The following is a 17197-nucleotide window of genomic DNA, read 5'->3' as shown; positions in this document are numbered from 1 at the left end:
TTGATGTTTTAGTGCCCACCACAATGTTTACGGTGCGGCCTTTTCTTAGGTAGCCCTTTCTTGTGCGACATCTAGAAATTAGTGCTATTATAGCATGGTAGAATTGCTCTATAGCTCCTAAGTGACATTTGTAGGCTTTTGTATTACTTTAAAATATGCCCAATAATGGATTTTGGATTTGAATTTAAATTTAAATTATACCTCTCTCACCAGTAGCTCAAGGCAAGTTGCATTCAGGTACAGTAGATATATCCTGTTCCCGGAGGGCTTGCAATCTAAATGTGTACCTGGGGCAATGGAGTATTAAGTGACTTGTAAAAGAAGGAAAAGGAAAGGGAATGGGACTTAATATACTGCCTTTCTGTGGTTTTTCCAACTACATTTAAAGCGGTTTACATTATATACAGGTACTTCTTTGTACCTGGGACAATGGAGGGTTAAGTGACTTGCCCAGAGTCACAAGGAGCTGCAGTGGGAATTGAACCCAGTTCCTCAGGATCAAAGTCCGCTGCAGTAACCACTAGGCTACTCCTCCACTCCTGAAATCAAGAAGCAGTAGTAGGATTTGAACCCTGGTTTCTCTGGTTGGCAGCCTACTGCTCTAATCGTTAGGTACAGCTAATACAGATGATACATATTACAAACATGTTTGGTAACCCAACATAAACTAAAGACCGGTAGGTATCAAAGCATATGTGTTACACCCTACAAACTTCTGAAGGAGGCTGTTTTTGATACAACGAAAACTGTTGAGATAAGCATCAACAGAACATCTGAAAGTCTTTAGATAATTTCTGGGCAACGTATTCTGATTTAAAATAGAGGCACATGCGACTACCTTCTCTTACATAAGCACGCAGCTATGGAATGCCCTACCAACTGACCTGAAAACAATCAACGAAATAACGAACTTTCGTAAATCTCTGAAAACGTACCTCTTCAACAAAGCCTACAAAGAGAACCCATAGCTTAATTACACCACATCGCCAATCCACCCCATCTCTGAAAATCGTCTTTCTATAACTATCTGCTCAGGTCTCTTTTCTCATCCTTAATCTTTTTGCAATACCAATTGTATCTGATAACCTGGAATGGCTATGCTATAACAGGTCCCTGTAAGCCACATTGAGCCTGCAAATAGGTGGGAAAATGTGGGATACAAATGCAATAAATAAATAAATAAATAAATAAATAAATAAATAAATAAATAAATAAATAAAACTAATCCATCTGAAGATGTTATTCTGGAAGATAAGAAACTATTTGCTGTCATTGTCAGCTATTTTGCCTCCCAAATACAGCATTTCTACATCTAGAACCTGTGCATTTCTAAGGTTCACACTAGCATGGTATGGGGGAAATACTAAAGTATTGGGGAAGGAGGGAGGGAGGAAGACAGAGAGAAAGAGCAGGGCTTTGGAGAGGACAGAGAGAAGGCTTCAGTAGTGAGGGGAAGGGGAGAGCGACAGTGTGCATTCCCCGTGCTAATTCATGGGGATGTGAGTAAAGACAGCATGAGCCACTTCCCTTGGTGAAAAAAAAATCTTCACTATCCAATAAACTAGGTTCCTATCTGATCTATTTTTTTTAGATAACCATAATCCGGAAATGGCAACCGTCATTACGGCAAATGTAAGCCACTGAGCCTGCAAATTGGTGGGAAAATGTGGGATACAAACAGTGGTGTGCTGGTAAATTTTTAACAACAGGCTCTCTCCCCGGTCCACCTCTGCGCCCCCCCCCCCATCCACCTCTGCGCCCCCCAAAATTGCAGAGCTGGCTTTAGCCAGTGGGTGGGGGGGGGGGGGGGGGGGCAATGCATTACTCTCTCCAGGAAAAAAAAATTAAATGATCCCAGGTTCCAATCTAATTCATGTTTAATGTGGGATAAAATGCCACAAATAAGTAAATAAATACAAACTTTTAATGTTGAGCATCTGATTCTCAAAGGGAACATATTCCAAACACTATAATGAAAATAAAATTATTTTTTCTACCTTTGTTGTCTGGTGACTGTTTTTCTGATCATGCTGGCCCAGTATCCGATTCTGCTGCTATCTGTCCTCTTAACTCCGTTTCCAGGGCTTCCTTTCCATTTATTTCTTTCCTTTCCTCCTTTCTTCTTCATTTCTGGTCCTCAGCTTCTGCCTATTTTCTTCATCCATGTGCAGTTTTTCTCCTCTCTTCCTTTTCCCTTATCTTATCTCCTTCCTCACTCTTCCCTCCCCTCCATCCATGTCCAGCATTTATTCTCTATCACCTCTTCTCCCCCTGCCCTCCATCCACCCATGGCCAGCAGTGACCCTCCGCTCCCCTGCCCAGCATGCACCCATACCCAGCGACCCTTCTCTCCCCTGCCCTCCATCCACCCATGCCCAGCAGTGACCCTCCTTTCCCCTGTCCTCCATCCACCCATGCCCAGCAGTGACCCTCCTCTCTCCTGTCCTCCATCCACCCATGCCCAGCAGTGACACTCCTTTCCCCTGTCCTCCATCCACCCATGCCCAGCAGTGACCCTCCTTTCCCCTGGCCTCCATCCACCCATGCCCAGCAGTGACCCTCCTCTCCCCTGCCCTCCATCCACCCATGCCCACCAGTGACCCTCCTCTCCCCTGCCCTCCATCCACCCATGCCCACCAGTGACCCTCCTCTCCCCTGCCCTCCATCCACCCATGCCCAGCAGTGACCCTTCTCTCCCCTGTCCTCCATCCACACATGCCCAGCAGTGACCCTTCTTTCCCCTGCCCTCCATCCACCCATGCCCAGCAGTGACCCTTCTTTCCCCTGTCCTCCATCCATCCATGCCCACCAGTGACCCTCCTCTCCCCTGCCACCCCCTCCCGACTTGTTTCACAAATTCTCCTGCTTCCTCCCTCCCTCCCGGTCCCTCACCGACCCTACCTTGGCCATCAAATTCTTCGGGGCAGGCAGTGTTGCCTGCCCGCTGCCATCGCTGACTTTCCTCCGCCGCCCAATCGCGCTTCAAAATGGCCGCCGAGACTTACAGAAGTCTCGCGAGGCCGCCTCTGGAAGTCTCGGCGGCCATTTTTAAAGCACAAACAGGCGGCGGAGAAAAGTCAGCGATAGCAGCGGGCAGGCAACACTGCCTGCCCGAAGAATTTGATAGTCAAGGTAGGATCTGTGAGGGACCGGATCCGGAGGGCAGAGGGAGGGAGAGCCGGCTCGCCCTTTCCAACAACCGGCTCGCAAGTCCGGCCAAAATTTAACAACCGGATCTTGCAAGCCGGAGCGAGCCGGCTCCAGCACACCACTGGTACAAATGCTACTAATAAATAATAAATAAAATAACAAATATGTATGATATATATATGCAAATGAATATGCTAAAGTGTCACAGCCCACCCTTTGCCCCTTCCCACAAATGAAACAAACTACATCTAGGTTTAGTTTATCTGGATTTCAGCAAGGCCTTTGACACGGTTCCTTATAGACAGCTCATCAATAAACTTAGCAGACTGAAGTTAGGACTCAGAGTGCTGAACTGGATTAGAAACTGGTTGACTAACAGATGACAGAGTATGATGGTAAATGGAATTTGCTTGGAGGAAAGAAAGGTGAGAAATGGAGTGCAATGGTGGAATATTTGTGGCCTTGTGAGGATGAAGGGATTAAGTATTTTAGGCAGAAAATAGATGATGCATTAAAAATAGACCTACAGTTAAATGTTTGATTGAAGTATATAAGGAGTCCACAAACCATGATTGTGTAGATGTCCAGGAGTATGTAAGATTTTTGTACAACAAACTGAATAATATAGGTCACCCTAAGAGAGATCATGATAATGGTATGATTCTTTAAGTCTGACGAGAGCAGTGGCTGATACCTGTTCTACAGGGATGTGTCTCAACTTAAGAAGCAGCTTAAAACACAACTTTTTGTGGCAGCATGCTATTGAGTAGTGACTATAATACTGTTTATTTGATTTAATTTAGTGGGTAATAATTGGATTGTTCTGTATCTTCTGTGTCTTGTTTTTTTATTATGTATGTAATTTTGGAAACCACCTAGGTTTTAAGGTGGTATATACATTTTAAAATAAATAAATATATTTGTGAGTGACATTGCTGAAGGGTAAGAAGGAAGTGTGTTTTTGCAGATGACACAAAGATTTGCCACAGAGTGGACACATTGGAGGGAACAGAAAATATGAGAACAGATTTACAAATGTTAGAAGAATGGTCTAATATTTGGCAGTTAAAATTTAATGTGAAGAAGTGCAAAGTGATGCACTTGGGGAGCAAAAATCCAGAGGAGTTGAATATGCTTGGGGGAGGGGCGATAGCGAGAAACAGATAGGCAAAGACCAGGGGAAGGACCTTGGGGTGACAGTGTCTGAGGATCTCAAGGCTGCGAAACAATGTGACAAGGCAGTGGCTGGGCTGCAAAGAAGAGGAATCACCAGCAGCAAAAAGGGAGGTGTTAATGACCTTGTATAAGTCATTGATGAGGCCCCTCTTGGAATATTGTGTTCAATTTTGGAGGCCATATCTTGCTATGGCCATATGATGACAAAGTGGTACAGAAGAAGGCGACAAATACGATATCAGGATTGTGCCAAGAGATGTATGCGAAGAAACTTGAAGACCTAAATTTATAGGGCTAGAGGAGATATGATACAGACTTTTAAATACTTGAATGGTATTAATCTACAAACAAATATTTTCTAGACAGAAGGAGAGGCTGTAAAACTAGGGGACATAAATTGAGGTTGCAGGGTGATAGACTTAGGACTACTACCAGAAAATACTTTTTCACGGAGAGGATAGTGGATGCCTGGAATGCCCTCCTGGTGGAGACAAAAACAATGATGGAATTCAGAAATGAGTGGGAAACACACAAAGGATAAAAACAAAACTTACCAAATAAACCATTATAAGTTCATTTATGATGGGAGAAAGTGGTGCTTTGATGGCAACTCCAGAAGGTGGGAAGCAAAGCCAATGCTGGACGGACTTAAAATGGGCTGGAGTGGGTTTCAACAGCAACTCCAGTAGTTGGGAAGTAGGGCCAATGCAGGGCAGACTTTTTTTTAGGTCTGAGCCCTGAAAATGGAGTAGGCAGTATCAAGTAGGCATATTTTTTATAACATTCATATCATATGCTATGAATGTGAGTCCTGTATATCTCAGTGGGGGAGGGGAAGACATCGTAAAATGGTACTTAGCAAATAAAATGGGATAAGAATACTACTGGATTGTTGGTTCATTAAAGATTTGATAATGAATGTGACTGTTGGGCAACCAGGATGGACTATGTAGATCTTTACCTGTTGTATCTACTATGTTAACTAAAACAAAGAAAGGGGGAAAAAAGGTGTAGCAGCACCTTCTGATTGTGACAACCAGGGTTCAATTCATACAGCTGCTCTTTATGGGTGATGGCAGCTCAGATACCTCTGCCCTCACCTAGTGTCAAATCATCATTTTTTGAATGTCATTTACTATATTACAATTATTTTTTAGAAATAGAGATGTGATATATTATGGACAATAAGCTTACCGTATTTTTTTTTGCATACAACACACACATTATACATATTTTCACAAACCGTATCTACCACCTGCGTGCTATAGGTGTGAGCATGTTATACGTGCATTTTTACTAAGGTCCACTAATTGCAAAATTAGTGTGTTTGTTTTTAAGACCTTTTTTAAAAAGATTTTTTGCAGGCTTCATACACTAATATTGCCTGCAAAAACCTAGAAAGAAAAGCCCTTTAAAAAAGTGTATTAATTTTGCAATTAGCAAGCTTTGAAAATAAACTGTTATAATGCACGTCATATGAGATAATTTTCATAGACAAGCAATTTGCGTGTATTATACACATGGGTTTATTATGGGCTAGATTCTATATATGGCACCTGAAAATTCCACATGCAATAAAAATACACATAGGCATACGTGAAATATGCCTAAATTTTATAGAATAGGCTTAAATTTCCACGAGGTATATAGAATTATGCCAAGCACCTCTCCACGCAACCAAATTTAATCGCAACCATTTATGCTACGTTTTGCTTGGAATAAATTCTGACACCTAAATTAGGCACAGAGCGGCTGTATTTTATAACAACATGAATAGATTTTAGGAACGCTCACACTCCCACCCCTGTGACTTAGAATTTACATGCACTATGTTACAGAATATGCTTAGTGAGTTGTGTGTGTAAATCTTAATTAATGCCAATTAGTGCTGATAATTGTTTAACATCCAATTAACAGCATTGATTAGCTAAACAATTACGTTATGTGCATTGTTATAGAATACACTTTGATCTCTGCATGGAAATTAAGGCGCAATATATAGAATCCCATGATATATGCATAAAATACAGTCATTATCTAATTTTTTTCTCTTAAGCTAACAGGAAAGTTCTGTTCTTTGGTCATGTCTTACTTTTTGAAAATTTTTCTAAAGTGTATTATTAGTTTCAGGGGAATATGACATTTATTCCACAAAAAGGAATTGCACATTTTAGTACATCCCATGGACTTTACCATAATGCTTTCTTTCAGGAATAAAACCCATAATGGGAGCAAGAAATTACAAACATGTCACTCCAATGCATAGAGAAGCACACTGGCTTTTTCTCTCCGTACCACCTTCAAAATACTAATATTGGTTCATAAAACACATTATGGACCTTTATTCTTATTCTGTTTTCCCTCCTATATTCACCTCCTAAAACATGTACATCTTCACATCATAATTGTTTGATCATACCTTCTTTCAGACAAATATGACTTAATAACATGAGGACTACAATTTTTAGTGTTTTAGGGCCAACACTGTGGAATAGCCTCCCATATTTTCTAAGACAAAGGACCTATTTTGCAAAATTTAAAAATGTCTAAAAACCTCACTTTTTACAGATCACCTGACTCCGCTGTTCTATAATGAAACAGACCTAGGATCCAGGACTTGGAATGCATAGCATTTCTTTTATTTCTCTACAATGAAACTATAACTATTTCTTCCTTAGAGATGTAAACCAGCAAGAAGGCATATCAACTGGCAGTATAACAAATTAATGAATCAACTTGAAATACCCTGTTCACTGAGCCTGTGCAATTAAAGAGTGTCCTACAAAGTAAATCAGACTGTAATGGTGTTAGGGATTCTGAAAAGCTATGACCGTCAACTTCATCTAGCTTAAATATGTTATTAGACAGTCATTACAAATCCAGGGTAATTTCTTTATCTTTGTGGGAATAACTTTCTTATTAGTTCCTGATCCTTCCTGCTTTCTGGTCACTTGAAACATGTCAAGGTTCATAATTTTTCTTTTATTTTCCTATTTGGTACTATTTTTATTAATTTCTCTTGTAAAGTTTTAGAAATAATGATGTAAAAATCTAGAAAAAAGCAAAGCAGATGTTAGATAACAGGGAATGAAAAAAATATCAAAAGCAGGTAAATATTTTACCATTCTCATCTGGATCTGCTTTGTAATTCTTTGAGCGGTCTTCTCGTTTGGTAGAAATTCTAGTTGCACACAGATGTTTCAGCCCCAGGAACAGGAGTAGGATAGAGGGTACAATCAGGGCAGCCACTGCATCAATGGCAGCAGGCCGGTTTTGTAGTTCCATTAGGATGCTAAGTCCCAAGATACACATTTTTCGGTCATGAAGACTTAAAAAGAAATGTTCAAATATGTTAGCTGGAAACCAGTTACTCATGATGAAAGGTTGGTAAATTTTCAAGCAGGATTAAAAAAAAAAAAAAAGTAGAACAAAACCAGTGAAATGTGAATATCCCAAACTAGATGTCCCATGTTGAGCCTCTATGGAAAATGGGGCTGATAATTTGCAATTGTACACAATCAAATAAAAATATCGTGACCAAACTTGGGTAATGGTACTTTCCAACTGTTGTGGAAGGCAGTTCTCATACCTATGTATTTCTATTCCCCATGTACTTCTCCAAACATAGTAAATACTTTTATTGAACATGTAGAGGAGAATGTAAAAGAACAAGCTACCCCCAAGCCCAACTTTCTCCCTCCTATTTAAAAACAACACACAAGGACTTCTGGTTGGCGCTCATGCAGGTCGGACATACCTGGGGAGGTTCCACTGCACTCTCCACCATCTGAATCTTTTTGCAGCGTTTTTTGAGTCTAAACACTTTGTTTTTGAATGCTTGGCAGGGCAGACATTGAATGTCTGATTTATCATGCTAAAAATCATGAAGGGTAAAGCTCCTACTGCTATTAAGGAACTCTATACTGTGAGAGCCCCTCAAGTGACTAAAGATGGCGGCAGTTCAAGCACGGGCAGCTTGCCGAGTCACAACGGAGACTCTGAGCCGACATCCATGGATTCAGCTGACCCTGAGCCCACCTGGATGACATTGCAAATTCAGTGATGGCGTGCTTATTTATTTATTATTACATTTGTACCCCACGCTTTCCTACTCAAAGCAGGTTCAATGCGGCTTACATAGTAATAGGGATTACATAATATTGGTAGAGAAAATAAAAGTTAAGTATAACAGAATAAAAAGAGATAGGTAAGTAGAGATGGGCAAGGGAATAGTAAGGTGGGAGATATAGTCTGGGTTTGTAGTCATAGTCTACTGGTTATGTGTTGCGTAGATGTATTCATAAGATTAGTCTGGATCGTTTGGGTAGGCTTGCTTGAATAAATGGGTTTTCAGTGATTTCCGGAAGGGTATATAGTTACTGATTTATCGGATAGATCTGGGGAGGGCATTCCATAGTTGGCTACTTAAGAAGGTGAAGTTGGATCCATAATAGGTTTTGTACTTAACTCCTTTGCAATTAGGGTAATGCAGGTTGAGGTAAGTTCGCAAAGTATCAGACATGATTCTGGTTGGAAGGTCAATCAGATTGAGCATATAGTTCGGAGATTCACTGTGGATAATCTTGTGAATTAGAGTGTGGACCTTGAAATTGATTCACTCTCTGATAGGGAGCCAGTGATGTTCTTTACGAAGAAGTGTTGCGCATTCAAATCGTGATTTGCCAAATCGGACTGCACAGCTGGACTCAGTACAAACGGCGGTGGCCGAACTCACTGAAGATCAGGTGGAAAGCCGTTAGGAGCGTGCTAAGCTAGCATCCCGATTGGAGAGCTTAAGTGACCAGGTGGAAAACCTAGAGAACAGCCAGAGCAGATCCAGCTTGCTCATTGTAGGGGTACCAGAGGGTCATGAGGGCAGGGATGCACTCACCTACGCACAGCATCTGCTCCACACATGCTTCCTGCATGAGCTGGCCACCCTGCCCCCAATTTGATTGATTGCACTTTTTTGTCCTTTTGATTATAAGCTCCTTTGAGCAGGGACTGTCCTTCTTTGTTAGATTGTACAGCGCTGTGTAACCCTGGTAGCGCTTTAGAAATGTTAAATAGTAGTAGTAGTCTTACGAGCTTGAGCAGGCCCACCGTGAATTGCACCCACTCCCTGAATTGCCGCCACAGGCTCTGACTGCTAAACTTCTTCATTATAATGAGGTGGACTGGGTGCTGTGCCAAGCGTGACAGAAGAAAGTGGTCCACTATGAAAATGTTGACGTGCGGGTGCTGTGGCAGTATAAACAAGACTTTTAAAAATAGAGGCTTCCAGGCTGGCATATGGTACTGGCCCATAGGAAATGTCTTAACAACCTGAAGGAGGCTAAGGTGTTACTTCATTCTCTGGTGGCCTCTGGAGGGGGCTCTTCGTCTCCTCTTTCGGTTATTTATTTATTATTTATTGCATTTGTATCCTGCATTTTCCCACATATTTGCAGGCTCAATGTGGCTTACATTGCTCTGTCATGGTAACATCATGACTGGATAAACATATACAATTAGTAATTATATAGGAAACAAGGGAAATATAGTGTATAAAAGTAGCATGTATAGAGAGAATATTTATGGAATAGCAGATGAGACGGTGCTTTACTAAAGTTCAAATGATGGATCATTATGGCATGTTCTATTAAAGAGGTGGGTCTTCAAGGATTTCCGAAAGTTGATTAGGTCATGTATTTTTTTCATGGCAGTTGGCAGTGCATTCCATAGCTGTGTGCCTATATAAGAAAAACTGGATGCATGTGTCAGTTTATATTTTAGTCCTTTGCAGCTTGGGAAGTGGAGATTTAGGAGTGTGCGAGATGATTTTTTGGAGTTCCTGAGTGGTAGATCTATGAGGTCTGACATATAGACTGGAGCATCTCCATGAATGATTTTGTGAATCAAGGTACAAATCTTGAACATAATGCGTTCCTTGATTGGGAGCCAGTGCAGTTTCTCTCTAAGGGGTGTGGCACTTTCACATTTTGCTTTACCAAATATGAGTCTGGCTGCAGTATTCTGGGCAGTCTGGAGTCTTTTGATGACTTGGTCTTTACAGCCAGCGCATAGAGCATTTCAATAGTCTAAGTGACATAATACCATTGACTGCACTAGGCTGCAAAATATATCTCTTGGGAATAAAGGTTTTACTCTCAAGTTTCCACATTGAATGGAACATTTTCTTTGTGGTATTCTTCACATGACTTTCCAATGTAAGATTTCAGTCAATGGTAACTCCAAGAATTTTCAGGCTTTCCGATACGGGAAGGGTGAGGTTTGGTGTGGTTATAGAAGTGTATTTATTTGGGTTGAATTGTGATGAGAGGATGAGAGATTGTGTTTTTTCAGCATTAAGTTTTAGTTGGAATGCATCTGCCCATGAGTTCATGATTTGGAAACTGTGGTTGATGTCATTAGTGATTTCATTTACATCATTTTTGAATGGGATGTGACATCATCTGCGTATATATGTGGGTTGAAGCCTTGGTTGGCTAATGATTTGGCCAGGGGTGTCATCATTAGATTAAAAAGGGAGGGTGAAAGTGGTGATCCTTGGGGAACTCCGCAATCAGGTTTCCAAGGTGTTGATGTAATCGAATTAGATTTTACTTGGTAAGTCCTTGCGGTTAAGAAGCCTCTGAACCAATTGAGAACATTTCCACCAATTCCGAAGTATTCTAAGATATTTAATAGTATTTTGTGGTTCACCATATCGAATGCGCTGGACATATCAAATTGCAGGAGAAGTATATTATTGCCTATTGCAATTGTTTGATTAAATTTATTAAGGAGAGTAGTTAGTACTGTTTCGGTACTATGGTTTGACCGAAAGCCTGATTGAGAGTCGTGAAGAACAGAAAATTTATTTAAATAGTCGGTTAGTTGTTTGGTTACCATACTTTCCATCAGTTTGGTTACCAGAGGGATGGATGCTATTGGGCGATAGTTGGTAATATCATCTCTTTTTTTCTTTTGATCTTTAGGAATTGGGGTGAGTAGAATATTTCCTTTATCTATTAGGAAGAGTCCGTGTTGTAGCATGTAATTTAAATGTATTGTGAGGTCTGTTATGAATCGTTGAGGGGCGTATTTTATAAGGTTGTTGTGACAAATATCAAGAAAGCAGTGAGATTTGGTCAATTTATTGATCGCTTGGAAGATGGTATCATACGGGAGTATGTCGAAATTAGTCCAAGTTCTATCTGCTGGGTACTCATCGAGGGCTGGGTCAAGACAGTCAAGGAATTTTACGTAATCAGTGGAAGTAGTTAATATCGTGGATTGTAACTTAACAATTTTCTCATTAAAGTAAGTCGTGAGATTGTCAGCTGATGGGGTGTTTGAGTTATTTGAAATAACCGGGGTGGTATCTAATAATTTGTTCACAAGTTGGAAGAGTTTATGTGTGTCATTGTAGTCTGGTCCTACTTTGGTTTTGTAATATGATCTTTTAGTTTGTCTGGTGGTGTATTTGTACTTTATTTGTAGTTGTTTCCAAACATTGAGTGTGGATTCATCTTTCTTTTTCTTCCAAGCTCGCTCTGACCTTCTGACTTGTGTTTTTAGTTTTTTTCAATTCTTCATTAAACCATGGTATTGAGTTCTGTCTACAAGAGGTTTTGGTTTGTAATGGTGCTATGGTGTCTAATATGTTTTTGCATCTGTTGTCCCATACTTGTAGAAAGTCTATTGAGTCCAATTGTGCTGACCAGTCGTTCTTGTAAATATGTTGCCAGAATATAACCGGGTCACGTTTTTGAGTATGGTTTAGTTCTTTTTTATGCCATTGCAGGGATATGTTCAATTTGTAATGATCGGACCATGGTATGTCAGTCCACTTTGTATCTGTTAATACGCGATTAAGATCAGCAGAGAATTTATAAGTAATGATGTCTAGTGAATGACCTTTGGTGTGCGTTGCTTGCAAATTTGGCCAATGGAGGTCCCAAAGTTGGAGGAAGTCTTTGCATTCATGTGCATAAGTTGAGTTGGAGTCTTCAAGATGAAGGTTGATATCTCCAACTATGAGTAGGTTTAAACTAGAGACGCATATGTTCGATATGAAGTCCATGAAATGTAATTGGCAATCAAGCCAGTTACCTGGTGGTCTGTAGAACAGGACAACATTTAAGTGGTCGAGTAAGTTAGGACGATTAATTCTAACTGAGGCGATTTCTAGCTGAGGGATTATGGATTCAGCTATTGCTGTCAAAATGAAGTGAGATCTGTAAATTATACATTTTGATATACTTTCTAAATGTATATTTACATACATATATATATATTTTTTATATAGATATGTCTTTCTAAAATATGATTTATATATATATATATATATATATATATATATATATATAAGTGTTTTCTCTATTACTAATTGTCTGAAACTCGGAGGAAGGGAGGGAGGGGCTTGGAACTCAGAGGGAGGTTGGGAGGGAGGGAGGGGCCTGGAACTCGGAGGGAGGGGGGGGTCTGGAACTGGGAGGGAGGGAGGGGGTCTGGAGCTCGGGGGGGGGGTCTGGAAGTCAGAGGGTCTGGAACTCGGGGGAGGGAGGGGGGTCTGGAACTCGGGGGACGGACAGAGAGAGGGTGGGAGGGGGGCCTGGAACTCAGAGGAGAGGGGAGGGGGGCCTGGAACTCAGGGGAGGAGGGGGGAATGCACCACCTTGAAAAAAAAACCAAACAAAAAATCAGCACTCCCAATCAGGCCCATAGAGAACACCTGGAAACTTAAGCACATTTGGTGAGCTGCAGGGGAGTGGGAGAGGGGAGGGAGGACGGCCTGGAAATCGGAGGGGAGGAAAGGGGGCCGTGGAACTCGGAGAGGAGAGGGAGGAAAGGGGGCCGTGGGACTCAGAGGGGACAGAGGGAGAGAGCGAGGGAGGGGGGGATAACCTTGCTAGCGCCCATTTAATTTCATACAGAAACGGGCCTTTTTTACTAGTACTGTAATAAAATTTGTTCGCATTTACTTAAGAAGCGGTTAATGCTATTTACAGAATTCATACATAGCTTTCTTCATATTTATATGAGATGAGACCTGTATATTCAGTAAACTGTTGTTTCAATGTATTTATAAAGCAATAAGTCTTGATGATGGATTTTATATGTGATATTAATTATTATTTGCTCATAATGAAAGTATTTGATAAAAAATGTCATAATGAATTTGTAACCAAAGTTCTTACCGAGGATCGATTGTAAATAGTGTTGAATTTGTGTCTATTATTATTATTTTATTATTTATTGCATTTGTATCCCACATTTCCCCACCTTTTTGCGGGTTCAGTGTGGCTTACAATATGAGTTAAATGTTGGAAATACAATTTGTTACAGATTGGTTATGGATTACATTGTGCAGAGTTATGCGAAACAATTGAGGTGTCGTTAAGGAATGTAACAATGGAACACAAACATTGAAGCTTTGGAAGGTCAATCCAATGCCTAGCATAAAAAACACGTGGAGGGGCATAATCGAACGCAAACGCCTATCTCCATGGGCGTTTATCTCTGAGAATGGGTCCGTGAAGGGGCGGGCCAAACCGTATTTTCGAAAAAAATGGACGTTTTTGAGCTGGGCGTTTGTTTTTTTTTAGCGATAATGGAAACTAAAAACGCCCAGCTCAACAAGTCCTAATCCGAGCCATTTGGGCGTGGGAGGGGCCAGGATTGGTAGTACACTGGCCCCCCTGATATGCCAGGACACCAACTGGGCACCCTAGGTCAGTGCGGTGGACTTCAGAAAAAGCTCCCACATGCATAGCTCCCTTACCAGGGGTGCTGAGCTCCCAACCCCCCTCCCCCAAAACCCACAAATGTACAACACTACCATAGCTCTTAGGGGTGAAGGGGGCACCTACATGTGGGTACAGTGGGTTTTGGAGGCCTCCCATTTACCAGCACAAGTGTTGCAGGTGGGGGTGGGGTGGGCCTGGGTCCACCTGCCTGCAGTGCACTACGGTACCCACTAAAAATGCTCCAGGGACCTGCATACACGCAGGCCTCTAGGACTTGTTGATGCTGTATAACATTGGCACACCAGTTAACATAGTAACATAGTAGATGACGGCAGAAAAAGACCTGCACGGTCCATCCAGTCTGCCCAACAAGATAACTCATATTTGCTGCTTTTTGTGTATACCCTACTTTGATTTGTACCTGTGCTCTTCAGGGCACAGACCGTATAAGTCTGCCCAGCACTATCCCCACCTCCCAACCACCGGCTCTGGCACAGACCGTATAAGTCTGCCCAGCACTATCCTCACCTCCCAACCACCAGCCCTGCCTCCCAACCACCGGCTCTGGCACAGACCGTATAAGTCTGTCCAGCACTATCCCCGCCTCCCACCCACCAGCCCCGCCTCCCAATCTTGACTAAGCTCCTGAGGATCCATCCCTTCGGCACAGGATTCCTTTATGCTTATCCCACGCATGTTTGAATTCCGTTACCGTTTTCATTTCCACCACCTCCCGCGGGAGGGCATTCCAAGCATCCACTACTCTCTCCGTGAAAAAATACTTTCTGACATTTTTCTTGAGTCTGCCCCCCTTCAATCTCATTTCATGTCCTCTCGTTCTACCACCTTCCTATCTCCGGAAAAGGTTCGTTTACGGATTAATACCTTTCAAATATTTGAACGTCTGTATCATATCACCCCTGTTTCTCCTTTCCTCGAGTATACATATTTAGTTCAGCAAGTCTCTCCTCATACGTCTTGTAACGCAAATCCCATACCATTCTCGTAGCTTTTCTTTGCACCGCTTCAATTCTTTTTACATCCTTAACAAGATATGGCCTCCAAAACTGAACACAATACTCCAGGTGGGGCCTCACCAACGACTTATACAGGAGCATCAACACCCCCTTTCTTCTGCTGGTCACACCTCTCTCTATACAGCCTAACAACCTTCTAGCTACGGCCACCGCCTTGTCACACTGTTTCGTCACCTTCAAATCATCAGATACTATCACCCCAAGATCCCTCTCTCCGCCCGTACCTATCAGACTCTCCTCGCCTAACACATACGTCTCCCGTGGATTTCTATTCCCTAAGTGCATCACTTTGCATTTCTTCGCATTGAATTTTAATTGCCAAACCTTAGACCATTCTTCTAGCTTCCTCAGATCCTTTTTCATGTTTTCCACTCCCTCCGGGGTGTCCACTCTGTTACAGATCTTAGTATCATCCGCAAATAGGCAAACTTTACCTTCTAACCCTTCGGCAATGTCACTCACAAATATATTGAACAGAATCGGCCCCAGCACCGATTCCTGAGGCACTCCACTACTCACCTTTCCCTCCTCTGAGCGAATTCCATTCACCACCACCCTCTGGTGTCTGTCCGTCAACCAGTTCCTAATCCAGTTCACCACTTCAGGTCCTATCTTCAGCCCCTCCAGTTTATTTAAGAGCCTTCTGTGGGGAACCGTGTCAAAAGCTTTGCTGAAATCTAAGTAGATTACGTCCATAGCTCGTCCCTGATTCAATTCTCCTGTCACCCAATCAAAGAACTCAATGAGATTCGTTTGGCACGATTTCCCTTTGGTAAAACCATGTTGTCTCGGATCTTGCAACTTATTGGCTTCCAGAAAATTCACTATCCTTTCCTTCAGCATCGCTTCTATTACTTTTCCAATAACCGAAGTGAGGCTTACCGGCCTGTAGTTTCCAGCTTCTTCCCTATCACCACTTTTGTGAAGAGGGACCACCTCCGCCGTTCTCCAATCCCTCGGAACCTTTCCCGTCTGCAAGGATATATTAAACAAATCTTTAAGAGGACCCGCCAAAACCTCTCTGAGCTCCCTCAATATCCTGGGGTGGATCCTGTCCGGTCCCATGGCTTTGTCCACCTTTAGCTTTTCAAGTTGTTGATACACACTTTCTTCCGTGAACGGTGCTCTATCCACTTCATTCTCAATTGTATTATTTCCAGTCCATCGCGGTCCTTCTCCAGGATTTTCTTCTGTGAAAACAGAACAAAAGTATCTATTTAGCAAATTTGCTTTTTCTTCATCATTTTCCACATAGCGGTTCGCAGTATCTTTTAGTCTCACAATTCCCTTTTTAGTCATTCTCCTTTCACTAATATACTTGAAGAAATTTTTGTCACCCCTCCTTACATTTCTAGCCATTTGTTCTTCCACTTGCGCTTTTGCCAATCGTATCTCTCTCTTGGCTTCTTTCATTTTCATCCGGTAATCCTCCATGTGTTCCTTTTCTTGAGTTTTTCTGTATTTCTGGAACGCCAACTCTTTAGCCTTTATTTTCTCAACCACTTGCTTGGAGAACCATATCGGTTTCCTTTTTCTCTTGCTTTTATTTACTTTCCTTCCATAAAGGTTTGTGGCCCTATTTATAGCTTCTTTCAGCCTGGACCACTGTCCTTCCACTTCTCGTATTTCCTCCCAGCCCATCATCTCCTTCCTCAGGTATTCCCCCATTTTACTAAAGTCAGCACGCTTGAAATCCAGGACTTTGAGTTTTGAGTGGCCGCTCTCCACTTTAGCTGTCATATCAAACCAAACCAAACCGTTTGATGGTCACTGCTGCCCAGGTGGGCACCCACTCGGATATTTGACACGCTATCCCCATTTGTGAGCACCAGATCCAGTGTCGCTCCCTCCCTCGTGGGTTCCATCACCATTTGTCTGAGCAAAACACTTTGGAAAGCATCCACGAACCCTCTACTTCTTTTACGATTCCGCAGACGGAACCTTCCAATCTACATCCGGCAGATTGAAATCTCCCAGCAACAGCACCTCTCTCTTGCTTCCCAACTTTTGAATATCTGCGATCAGGTCTTTATCTAAATCCTCCAATTGTGACGGAGGTCTGTAGACAACACCCACGTGGACAGAGGTTCTATCAACTCT

At 42.0% G+C, this 17197-nt stretch overlaps 1 protein-coding gene across 1 annotated transcript in view; it reads right to left on the bottom strand.

Moving 5' to 3' along the window:
• Positions 1 to 17197, bottom strand: part of IPO8 (importin 8) — an 882901-nt gene that overhangs the window by 119868 nt on the left and 745836 nt on the right. Inside the window, 1 exon segment of the mRNA XM_030214557.1 lies at positions 7449 to 7654. Within this exon segment, the coding sequence (XP_030070417.1) occupies positions 7449 to 7654 (206 nt within the window).

This window comes from Microcaecilia unicolor, chromosome 9, assembly GCF_901765095.1.
Source record: "Microcaecilia unicolor chromosome 9, aMicUni1.1, whole genome shotgun sequence".
In the NCBI taxonomy this organism is placed as follows: Eukaryota; Metazoa; Chordata; class Amphibia; order Gymnophiona; family Siphonopidae; genus Microcaecilia; species Microcaecilia unicolor.
Note: the sequence above shows the minus strand (reverse complement) of the source record. Positions and strands in the feature narration are given on the sequence as shown.